At 45.7% G+C, this 12,207-nt stretch overlaps 1 protein-coding gene across 2 annotated transcripts in view; it reads left to right on the plus strand.

Annotated features, from left to right (window-relative positions):
- Positions 1-12,207, plus strand: part of DIS3L2 (DIS3 like 3'-5' exoribonuclease 2) — a 187,540-nt gene that overhangs the window by 107,599 nt on the left and 67,734 nt on the right. For both annotated transcript variants that reach the window (XM_035334655.1, XM_035334656.1), the window contains one exon: positions 5,559-5,671. In XM_035334655.1, the coding sequence (XP_035190546.1) occupies positions 5,559-5,671 (113 nt within the window). The remainder of the gene's footprint in view (positions 1-5,558; positions 5,672-12,207) is intronic.

Genomic DNA, 12,207 nt, shown 5'->3' on the forward strand with positions numbered 1-12,207 from the left:
ATTTCAAAACTTGGGTTTCCTGATAAACAAGTTAATGGATTTATGCTCAGTTGCACTGTGCTTTCAAAAAGCAAAATGGCCCTAGGGCACACAAGTAAAATTTAAGCACTTTCCTTGTTATTTTAAAATAAGTAAAATAAAAATAAAGCATACTGTCTGATTTTCTGAACAATAGCTTGGCTTCCTGCGGTGGAAAAGTAACCTCACTGAGAATTAAAGCCACCCACCTATGTCTTCAGACTGCAGAGAAGACAAATAGCTTGCTCTTTCCACAGTTCTACTTTAATTTTTGTATTAATCTCTTCAATGTCTTGCTCTTTTATTTTTTTTCCCTTTCCCTCTTGCTCTTTTCTACCACTCGGGCAGTCACTCTCTTCTCTCTGTCTCTGCCTCCGTGCCAAGAGGATTCTTCTGCATTCCTGGGCCGTCAGTGTATGGGTGTAGTACATACCCACGGGAAGGGAAGTAGAGGTGGTTGGCTCGGGTCCTTCACTTAAAGGCTCATATGCAACATCTGTGATGATCCCTAGCTACTTCCAGCAGCTTCCTCAGGTGTCAGTGCCATTTTCTGCCTCCGTGCAAGTTGTGTTTGTTTTGTGTGCACCCCTCTCACCGCCTGCAGCCCCTCTGGCTGCCCCTGCTGTCTGGCAGAGCCTCTCCTGCACACACTGCTCTGGCCCCTGTGCCCAAGAGCCACCCAGGAGAACCTCAGCCCTGATGAGAGCCTCTGCTACGCTGCTAACAGCAGCAAAATGCGCATGTAGGTTAAAGGCCTCGTCTGTCTCTCTTTATACAAGTTTTTTGTACTTCTGCAAGGCACTAAATCCAGCTTTGCAGGTAAGTGAGCAGAGGCAGGTCCCCTCAGGGCAGGGGAATGGGGAAGAGCTGTAATTACGTGCTGCCGAGTTGGTGTAGCCAGGGAACAGGCAGCTACCTTTAACTGCTGGCAGCAGCTGGGTGGCTGGCTGTTTTCTGGCTGGAGCAAACACTTTGCAATTGGCTTTGAACTTTCCTATGGATCCCTTACTGAGGGGTAACAGACGGCTTGAGAAATACTGGCTAATGCAAAACTTTGGTAATAAATTTTAAGTTGACTTAACGCTATTAGTGCTTGCCCTCTCTCCTGAGAATGATGATGTGTGAAGGTGAGATGGAAATAAAGGGGAGTGTGTCTGCATGGTAGGGAATTACCTTTTGCTGTTTTATCCTCGAGGAGCTGTATTTTTAAGTTCCGTGGTCCTAAAATCTGCATATACTGGTGTATGATGCAAACATGCTTGGTCTTTCTCGCTGCATTTGTACTAGGATTGACTAGGGCTGCTGAAGATGGAGAAGGATTTGCTGCCATTGTGTTAACTTGCGTACTGTTCAAATACATTCAGCTCAACTTTCTAACTCCTGGGGCAAATACTTGATACAACTTGCTGGGTTGGAAGTTTTTACGGAGCATTTACAGACTGAAAGGTCTTTTTCCTTTTTCTCCAGCTCTTCCTTGCTAATCCCTTTCATTTATAATTTTTCTCAGTAAAGAAGGAAAAAACTTCTTTGAACTGTTTTGTCCTAAAGGATGAGATCATCGGTGGAAAAAAAAGCAACAGCTTGTTCTTTGTTCTGGAAGGTGCCACACTTGAACCATTCTCCTTTGATTTTAGCATCGTATCAGTGTTACATACACAAGGTTTTGGAGTGGGTTCAAATAAACCAGATTCTCGGATCAAGGAGCTGAACTTTCTCTAAAACTGCTGTGTGCCTAGGGCAGCATCGTCCTGGGGAGGCCTGCTGTGAGTAACTCGATCATTTGGTAAGCTTCTAGAGGAAAAGCCAGGCTTCTAGAAGCTTGGAGAAACACAGATCCATTTTATTCTGCTTTTCCAGCAACCTATGTCATGGTCAACGCAAAGGGAAATTGTCCTCTCTGTGTGGTGCTGCCGGGCCATCAGACAGCTGTCACTTGTGGCAAGGTGGCCATAAATCCTGTCCCTCTTGGGAGCTTTGGTGGCAGAGTGGCTGGCTCTTTCCGTTTATACGTGCAGACCTCAGGAGGAGAGCTTCTCTTTGGGAAGGGCCAGCTCAGTGTTGAGTTTTGCAATGCCATAGCGTGATTTCACACAAGGCTTCTCTCTCCCATCCATCTCTGTTTGCAGAGAGAGGTTAATGGGGATACAGCTGGCTAATGGAGCACACATTGCTTGATTCTAACTTCATTCCCCATTGCTAAACGGCTCCCACATAGCAGCTTCGTAGTGATGGAGTTTGGGCTGACAGTTTTGCACCCACTTTTGCACCTGGAATGAAAGGAGCCATCCAAGTGCCTTCAGCATTTTTCATTGCAACACGTGTTCCCTTCAGCTCTCACTTAAATATCAGCTGTATGAAGTGTCACGCTTAATCCCCTGTACATTTTTATGTAGACACCTTTTAAAAAATAATCTTTAAACTAGTAGTGTAGCTTTAGGGCTTGTTGCCCGGCTGTAGGTTCATTGTAGGAGAATTATAAATTTGGGTTGAAGCAGATCTGTGCCTTGTAAAGTACTCTTCTCTGCAGGAATTTCAGGGAACGAAGTCTATCAAAACAGGGAGCTACATGCCAAGGCTTGAAGCCTCTGTCTGCTGGAGATGTCGATTTTGTCATCAAAATGAACGTGGAGTAGGCAGCATGTAGCAGAGTGTGGTGTGTGGTCCATGTGTTGTCCACCATTCCCCTTCTCTGCTCTCTCTGACACCACTTCTTGAATAAAGGAGGGGTGCTTTAACTCTTTTTCCCTTTCATTCAGGCCACATACTCTTTTTTTTTTTTTTTTCCTTGGGAAATAACCTAAGACTCACAATGTGAAATGTTCCTTTTGTGACTGTCATAAAAAATTAATGAGACTAGAAAAACTGTTTGTGGATCTGGAAGAGAATGCCAGGGAAAGAACTTTGTGGGTAGCGAAACATTTCAGTTGGCAAATAAAGCAGGGGAAGAGCAGCAGGCAGGTATTTCAGCGCAGGCTTGGGCTGGCACTTTGTACAACACATTCAAAAGTAGTGATTGCAGAGAAATCAAATGGGTTGATCGCTGTCTGTATCTTCAAGTTCTCTTGGTCTGAATTTTTTGGGGGTGAGGGAGATAGGGCGATTGATGCTCGAGCAAGACAAACCCAAGAGCTGCCAGTTTGCATTATGTCAATGGATGTAACAAAATATTTAGATAGAATTTCTATTAAAAGTTCAAAAGCAGGGGGTTCATGCTGACCCCGGCTTTTAGAACCTCTGGTGGGAAACCTGAGTGAAATTTAATTCCTCTCAATGTGTTTTCATTGGCGAACTCCACGTTTTATTATCTCATGCAATGAGATCTTTCTTGGTTTGCCGATTTTCTACCGAGGACAAAAAGTTCATGTATGTAACAGTGCACATATTGAATTAAAGTGCGATTAAAGGCATGATGTAATGACCCCCTCTCCTTTTCCTTCAGTCAATATTTGCCTGCAGGGTCAATACATTACAATATTGACTTCAAAGTGTTCAATATTTTTTTACCTTCTGAGTGTGTTGGCTTCGAATGCGTGTAATATTAAACCTGTTGGTTGAACTGTTGGTCTAAGACTTACTGTCTAAGTAGTTTCAGGCTTGGATGCCTAATCCATGTAGAGCAGCTTTCAAGGCATCTGATAATATCACAACACAGCTGTAGGCAGCTCTCCGAGGTGAACCATCGAATCGGCAGTCTTTTCTCCCAGCTTTCCCACTGGTGGAGTTCAGCCCTGGGTGTGTGATGGGATTATTGCCCTCTCCCCCTGCTGCCATGATATTTGCTCTCCGCAGGACTTCCCAGTGACTGTAGGTTATGTGGACAAACCTAAACCCCAGTGCTCCTGTCTTCCATGGGATTTTTTTTTGCTGCCTTTACATCTGCTCTCTATCAGGTATACAAAAAGCAAGATAATACTTTCCAGACTCAAAGGTTCAGTGCAAACACGGCTTGCTAAAACTGGCTGGATGAGCTGTTACCAAGTCAGACTGTCGCACGCGGCGTTACCTGCACTCCCAGGCGCTGGCACAGTTTGCTGGGTGGCTCTCCTGAAACGAGCTTGAACCTTCTCGTGCTTTCTCTTCACCTGTATAGATTTCCATTCCTGCTCCGCTGAAATCCAGCACCGTTACCCGTCCATCAGCTGGGCAGCCGGGCAGATATGCTGCGTAGTGACAGCAGCTGTTAATGTTTTGTCCTTCAAAAATGTGACACTCAGGGCTTTGATAATACTCTCTGCAAGGTGTATAAACAAACAGGATTATAACCGGTATGGTATCTTATTATGTTGTCTTTCATAAAAAAATAAAGGAAAGAGAAAATATTTATAGATACCATGAAGTGGGTGAATTCCTCTAAAGAACCAACAGTTATAATTAGGAACCCGCTGCACTTAGAACTGCTCTACAAATAAGCACCTCAAATCTAGGCTAGCCCTTCCAGAGAAAACAAAGGTCAACAGGCTTCTTTGAGGATTAGCAAACCAGAATTTCTTGGACCAAGGTACTAATTACTTCCAAAGCTGAGGATGATCGCTCTTTCCAAATTCAAATTGCTGCCAAAACCTCACGATAATCCTCAGTAATACTCCTCTCCAGCCTAACTTTTGAATTAAGGTGCTTTTAGGCTAGACTCTAATTTGAGGATAAAAAGCCTAATCCAAGGATAAGGCAGACAATAGTGAGAGTATTCTTGTGAAAAGCTGCACGTCTGCATAGCCTGATGCGAAATCATTTAAGGCTTCCTAGGACACCAGCAGCAGTTTGGGCTTGACCCAGAGTGAAGTAGAAGCAAGTGCAGCTCGGAGAACCCGAAGGCAGGCCTAGAAATCGCGTCCCGTGCTGTAATTGTGTCTCTTTGCAAGGTGGGGGCCCATACTTCTCGCTTGCTGTTGTCTGACAGCAAAGGGCTGAAAACCGGGCTCACTATTACAAGCTCCTAGCTGGGAAGACGTCGCCACGTGGCTTTTAAGGGATTTCACATACCCCCCACTGAGATTCACACGTGAATGTGGGGATGAGGTAAGTTGTAGTCACAGTGCTTGTGAATTTGGTGGCGTCTTGAGAGTCCACAGCTGTCGTCTCAGAAGGGAAGAGATGGACAAAAATATCATTTTTGTGAGTTCTAGGCATCAGGTAAAAGGGTTGTGGGAGCACTGGGAGAAGGGGCGAAGGGGACAGAGTTAAATATACGAGTAATTATACAGAATACGTCAGAGGGATCTATACACAAAAGCATTCAGACCTGTCAGAATGAGAAAAGATTTGTGAAAATCAGTTGTTGTCAGTTTCTTATCCATTTCCTTGCTGTCCCCCTAGCCCTGGCTCTCTGGTAGCTCCCAGGACTCATACATCACAGAAAATTGCTCTGCCAGAAGTGGCCCAGCAGAAAATGTGCAGATCATAAAAATGTGTTTTTTCTCTTTTTTTTTTTTTTCTTTTTTCTTTGAAAAGTGACTTCTGGATGGAATTATTTCCTTCTTCCCCTGCCCCCTAAATTCCTTCATTTCTACCTGCAGCCTACTGACTTCTTTGTGCGATTTCAGGGAACTTTGAGGTGGGTGTTCACATTGCGGATGTAAGCTACTTTGTACTGGAAGAAACAGCGCTGGATAAAGTGGCAAGCGAAAGGGCAACCAGCGTCTATTTAGTGCAAAAGGTAAGAACAACTTTTTTTTTTTTTTTCTTCTGAGCACTGCCTTCCTTTTACCATAAATTCATTTTAAAGGTTCATTTTCAGATGCCATTCATCCAAACGTGGTTATTGTTTTGGCAAACCCACAGAAATGAGCAAACCGATGCAAACGCAAGAGTTAACAAAGCTGCACGTATGAAGACAGCACTGGGTGAAGCAGCAGCTCATGCCCGTGTGTCTGTGGGCAGAAACCTGGCTATGCCAGGGCTTGTTAGCTCAAGAGCAGCTCTGCTCACCCGCAGCTAGTTCAGGTCCCAAAGCCTTATGGCTATGTTTGCACCGTCCTGAGCCTGAGATGAGCTCGACAGACCCCACTTAGCTTCTCTGCTTTGCTGTTGCAGGCTTGAAACTTGATGATGTGGTGGTGTTGGAGAGTGTTGTTTTTGTCTTCATTGCAGTAGGACTAGCCAAGCCCTCCCAGATGTGGGCGCACAGCAGAGCGTGGTGTGAAACACCCTCTGCCATCTCACATCTTGAGGTACCACAGTATTACACAGACTTTTTCTTTTACCTGGGTATCCCAAATACTGTAAAGTGATGCTCTCTCATCATACACTGAAAAGATATTTAAAACTGCAGAGATTTTAGGGTAACAGAACCAAGCGTTAAACTCCATTTTTGAACTTTAAAAATGACCAAATTCAAGTTTAACATTATTGGAAAGGAAACACCCAAGTTTCATCTGTGCATGAATTTTTTTTTGTCTGATTTTAAGTTGAATGTGCAAAATCACTTCCTATATTGCAGGCACTGTGTGTGAAAGGAAGCCAGGAAGCCTGGCTTTTGGCTTCCTGTGCTGGCTTGAAGCATCAGCTGCATGAAGAGGAGTACTGAGACAGTCTCTTAAGGGCAGGTTATTTTTTCTCTCCCAACAGTTCCTTTCCGTCAGGTTGTAGAAGTCCTTGACTCTGCAGCCCGTTCCCAGATGGCAGGGCATCTGTGGTGTAATAAACATATCCTTGGTACTCAGGGTTGTGGGTGATTCTTCTCCTCCCTTCCTGGGTGTTCCCAGGGTTGCTCTCTGGGGAGGGTCTCGTAATAATGCCTCTTCTGTAAGCTTCCTGTGCTTTATCCATTCTTTCCAGCCAATAAATTATTTTGTCTTTATTGAAATCAAATTAATGGTTTGATATCAAGCTGTTAACATTTTGTAGCTGTTTCATAACTATTTTTGGGTAGATGTGGTGAGGCACAACCTCAGGGTGTCTCAGCAGGTCCATGGGTTTTATGTCTCTGGGGGCATGGGTTGTGTGGAGTCGCCGTGAGAGCGATGCAGAGGGGACAGAGGAGTGGCCTGGCTGGAAAACACCGGTTCTCCAGGAGCTGGAAGCGGTGCATATCTCATGGAAACAGCAGTCCTGGCACAGGAGTCTTCCCAACCCCGTGGTCTCGTCAGTGATAAGCCCTTGGCGCTGCGATGCTCTGCCTCCACCTCCGACGGGTGACTCGGCTGCCACCGCTCCCTAGGGGAGACGTGGGTGGCCCAGGGCGAACGTCACTGCGGGGCAGCAAAGCTGTAATCCTGGGAGACGCTGTGGCAGTATTTTCAAGTCAAAATACTGTGGCTTGAAGGCATGTAGTTTTTTTACCGAAGGGAGAAGGATATTTTTTTTCTACGTAAAAGATTTTTTTCATGAAAATTTAGTTGAATTCAAAAGCTAATTGAATGTTCTTTCAAAGTGCCTTTTTCCCCCCAGCACCAGTCAGTCATGTGTAATGCCAACTAAGTTATTTATTGCCTTTTCACAGCCATAATCTCCCATTGCTCTTCAACTGCCATGGCCTAGCAGTCAGGATTAGTGTTTAACCCACACTTCTGCCCTGGAGAGAATACGTTTTCAGAGTACAAAGTAGGTTAGAGGATGAAAACACGGTGTTGGTCAGTATTTTAATTACAACAGATGAAAAGGAGAGAGGGGATGGGCAAAGGAAAGCAGCCAGGCTGTCTGAAACAAGATGGTAGCGTGACTCTTGTCGAAAATATGCTTTCCTTTGATGGAATTGTTTCCTAAGACAGCTGTGATTCTGCTAGAGGTTAGCACCACGCTAATCCTCCCAAAGAAGTTAAATAAAGCCACATATTTAATTTTCCTGAACCATGTATCCAGAAGGGGAGTTATTGTGTAATTGCTAGCAGTCTATTTAATGAAAGTCGAAAGTTTTTGAAATACGAGTGTATCAGGTTTTAAGAAGCGAGAAAACCTAAACAGTTTCCTCTTTTTGGCACATCCTGGAGTGTTATTTTAGGTGTGAAGCAGCTCAAGTGAGAGGTCAGCCATAAATCCGTATAATATTTTATTGGTACTATTTTATACTTGAGATCAAAGATTTGATCTGTAAGCCTATCTTCACGTCGAGTCCAAGGACTTCGAGACATTCACTTCTGACACCAGCAGGTTGTCAGGGTGTTGATGTTTTGATAATCTCCGGCTGAGTAACAAAGAGTTGCTCGAAATCTGAATTCATGGAAGTGTTGATACAACTCTCGGGCAGAAATCTTGGCTCGCAAACAAATTGCCTATTTCCTGTGAGTGTCTTGTAGCGGGTAAGCAATGGCCTTGCTGAGCCCACCCCATTGTTAGACCTTGGCGCCCTCCTCCCGGCTCCGGGGAGAGCAGCCGATGGAAACCTTTGGCTAGAACAATCCCTCCCCGTCGGATCCATGGAGGGAGACGGGGTCACCACCAGAGCCAGGGGTGGTCAGAACCCACCTGAGCCCAGCCTCAGAGTGGGATTATTTGATGGGAGCGAAACCATCCGTGCGACTTGGTGAAACTAAGGGGCTAGGCTTAGCCAGAGTTTGTTCCCTTTTTCCTTTATCTGCTTGTCTGATTTTTTTACTCCCCATCTGCTCCTTGAAACGCTGCTGCGACAAGCCCATCGATCAGAGCCACCCCGCTCTGCTCCTGGCCAGTGAGTCCGTTGTGGCTGCGGCAGATGTTTCTGATTTTAAAGGGAATGGGAGTTTTATCATCCCAGTGTGCCTGTGTTCCCTCCCACTGCCCGGCTCCCGAGGAATGGGGCTGAGGCTGGAAACTCACACTTGGATGCTGGAAGCGCTTTGCTAGCCCAAGAGACGTAAGGAAAAAAACCCAAAGGGCTCTCACAAGCAGGAGGTACGACGTTGCTGTGTCTGAAGGGAATCTGCCATCCAAGAGCCAGGTTTAAGCAGCACTGCAAGCCGTGGTACAAAGCCCGTGTGTCCTATAACCCCAGGATGAAGATGTAGGAGCCCCCCAACCCCAGAGGTGCCTTCTCTTACTTGGGTGTTCCCTCGCTGCCCAGGTCTCCGGTGCTGTCTGGCAGCGGGAGCGCTGCGTCTGCAGCCAGGCTCAGCAGCATCAGCCCCAAGGAGATTTCGCATGTGGCACTTGGAAGTACGGAGAGAGAAATCTGCTGGCTGTAAGCTGATTTGAAATGCAGACCCACAGCTGCAAGCACTGCGGATGTCAGCCTTTCGCTCAAAGTGCCCTTTCCAGTATCTCTTGGGCCCTTCTGGGCTGGTGGGGAGAGATGATGCCTTTTATTAGTCTGGCTGAGAGAAGGGGTTGGAAACCAGACCAGCTCTCGCCACCCAAGCCTTTCTTCAGCCCTGCTTTCTATGATAGAAAGGATTTCCTAGGGCTTGCAGGTCTTTTTTTTTTCTCCATTGTGAAAAGTTTTTTCCATTGCCCTGCTGAATCTCTGCATGCCTAGATTCAACTACATTTATGCACCCCCTGTTCCCAGCCTTACGATCCCTGTACGAGCACCGGTGACCTTATTTCTGGCCACAGTGAAATCAAGCTGAAGGATGTGTTCCCTAATACAGGTGCCTGAAGAAGAAGAAAAGCACTTCCCACAGGGGATAGTATCCTTCGGCAGTGGTTCAGCGAGCTGGGTTTCCACGTGCTGTGGCACTCCGCAGGGCAGCTGGCAGGCTCTGCCGGCTCTTGGCTGACAGTCGTGGAAAGGGCAAAGCATTTAAAGGATGCTGGGCAACCTCTGGATTATTTGAGGTGATGCTATGCAACCCTGATATTTTGTAAAGCTTCCCTGGGCATTAAAAACGTGCTTAGGGAAATCTCCTCTCATCCTGCGTCTCCTTGAAAAAGAGATGAAAATAATCCTATTGTGGGCAGCCCCTGGGATAACTCCCCAAACATCTCACTCTCCCAATTTGACACAGTTGTGACATCTTTGTATGTTAAATGCTTGCCTTGCAACTGCTAGGAATCCTTTCAGACTGCGACCGAATCGTGTGAAGGATCAGACCAGAAGAGGAAGTGTGCATTTAGGACTTAGAAACTTCTGTGCTTGGTAGCAGCTGCTTTATTCTCCATGTAGAGCATGAAGGGGGGCTGCGATGCTAAAGCAGAGGGAGGCAGCTAGCCAGGACTGTCACGATGCTGAAAACAGGTTTCCTCTTTTAATTCAGTAAGGTAGATAAAATGGAAACACCTTCAGTGCAAGGGCACATTGTCTTACGTTATGTGTGTGTTCGCTGAGCCCGGAAAAAGCCAGATTGAATTCTTGCTCTCCTGTGAGATTTCTTGTGTGGCTTGGGTTAAGTTGCTTTGCCTAAAGTTTCTCTCCTGTGGAACAAGGGTAACGGGGGTTGATGCTTCCCTATTTAACAGTAGGTTTGTTACAGCTAATTGCTTGGTGAGTGTTTAGTGCTGTAATTACGAGCTGAGTTAAAGCTTTGCTTGTGTTTCACATCATTGAAAGCCCTTCCATAGAATTATAGCCTCTTGAATCGGATATTAATCCTGCTCAAGTACACTTAAAACAAGCATCCTGTTGTTTCGTTCAGGCTATTCTTTGTGGATGGGCTTTCATGTTTCATGTAGGCGTTGTGCTAGCAGATTGTTATTGCTCTAGGAGATGGGAAGGGAGAGGATGCGCTAAGGCATGGAAATACTCCCTAAGCACAGAACATTATCGGTTACAACCAAAAAATCAATCACAGGGTGGCGGTGAGGGGAGAGGGAGGCTGGTCACCGCAGCTTTTAATTCGGATGGAAAAGAGTTTGGGAGCTTTTATTAAAGTGCCAGCACTTTGTTGATGCTGACCTGAACTCTGGGGTCTCCCGGTGGTCATGGGTGACCTGAGGCAGGCAGGGATTTCCGATAGCCCATCAACCCGTTTTCTCTCCTTTCTGGTAGGGGTTGGCACCCTTCACGCTAAGTTTATAACCTCGTGGCGCGGGCCCTTCCAGGCAGCGAGGCAGACCTCACGTACTGTATCTGTGAGTTATGAATGCAGGAGCATTGTTCGTGGACTTCTCACAACTGGAATAACAGAGGCGACGGCCTTTGTGTTGCGGGAAACAGCTTATCGTACTCCGTGCCCTCGTGCCCTTCCAGCTGAAGCAGTGCTGCTGATTCATGTTGAAAGTGACTCCTTGACAGGCAGGGGCCGTACAGTTAACCTTTTGGCATTAATATGCAGTGCAATTAGAATGGATTTATAGCCATCATCTGGTGCCAAACCACAAATGTGATTAAATATTTTAAGAGCCTTTCCTTCAAAGCAAAAGGTAAATAAGAAGTGTGTGCGCCGGAGGAGAACGTGGACACCTGAGGCTTTTTTTTTTTCCCTGCTGTTTTGAAGAACAGTTGTTCCCCTGGCGTCCAGATAGAAAATGTTATCTCTAAAATCACCAAATTGGTGCGAGGGAGTTTGGAAGAGCTGGGGTTGCTGCTGCTCTTCTGTTTGCTGGGTGGCACAGGAGAGCAATCAAAATGGAAACTAAATTAAATACGCGAAATATTTTGATGGCAAGCTCAGCTAAGCAGAGCATTTCTCTTCTGTGCTTTTCTGGAAAGCGCCAGCCCAAATTACCACTCGGAATAAACAAGAAAAAGAAGGTAGTTCTTTGAGGGCAGCTACTGCTTGTTCACAAAGGTTAATAACGAGTAGAGAAATAAGCATTTGAAACTCTAAATGATTAGGTTTGCTTCATTAAACAGCTTCTAAATATTAGCTTTACTGCTGGCTTCACCTGGGAAATAACTCAGGGATGGTAGAAACACTTGGAGCTGCTCAGCTTTGCTATCGTGTGAATATGCTCCAAGCTTTTGCGTTGTTGCTCTAGTCAGGTGAGTAATATGTGGTTTGGTAATTCGGTGATCAGCAGCTGAAAAATTGATTAGTTGTAAGGAATTAGGGCTAAAAAATCCCTGCCAGAGAGATTTCACTTGGCTGACATTTTGTTCAAACAGAGCTAAGCTTAGTAAAATAATCATTGTTCTCCCTCTGTTTGCAAACACCCTGTTCAACAGTCATAAAACAGGTGCTTTTGTTTGTCTCACCATCTACACATTCCTGTCTGTGCTGCAAAGCGTGGCTTAATCTTTTTTAAAGCCGTGCACCGCTCCTGTGATGCGTAGGAGAAGTTTCATTTATGCTTTGCAGGGAGCAGCCTCACACTTGCATGATTTGCCTGGTTACAGTCATCAGTGGCAAAGCGAGGACAGTTCCCAGATCCATGCTCCTCCGCTCCTGATATTCTTGC

This window comes from Oxyura jamaicensis, chromosome 9, assembly GCF_011077185.1.
Source record: "Oxyura jamaicensis isolate SHBP4307 breed ruddy duck chromosome 9, BPBGC_Ojam_1.0, whole genome shotgun sequence".
Taxonomy (NCBI): domain Eukaryota; kingdom Metazoa; phylum Chordata; class Aves; order Anseriformes; family Anatidae; genus Oxyura; species Oxyura jamaicensis.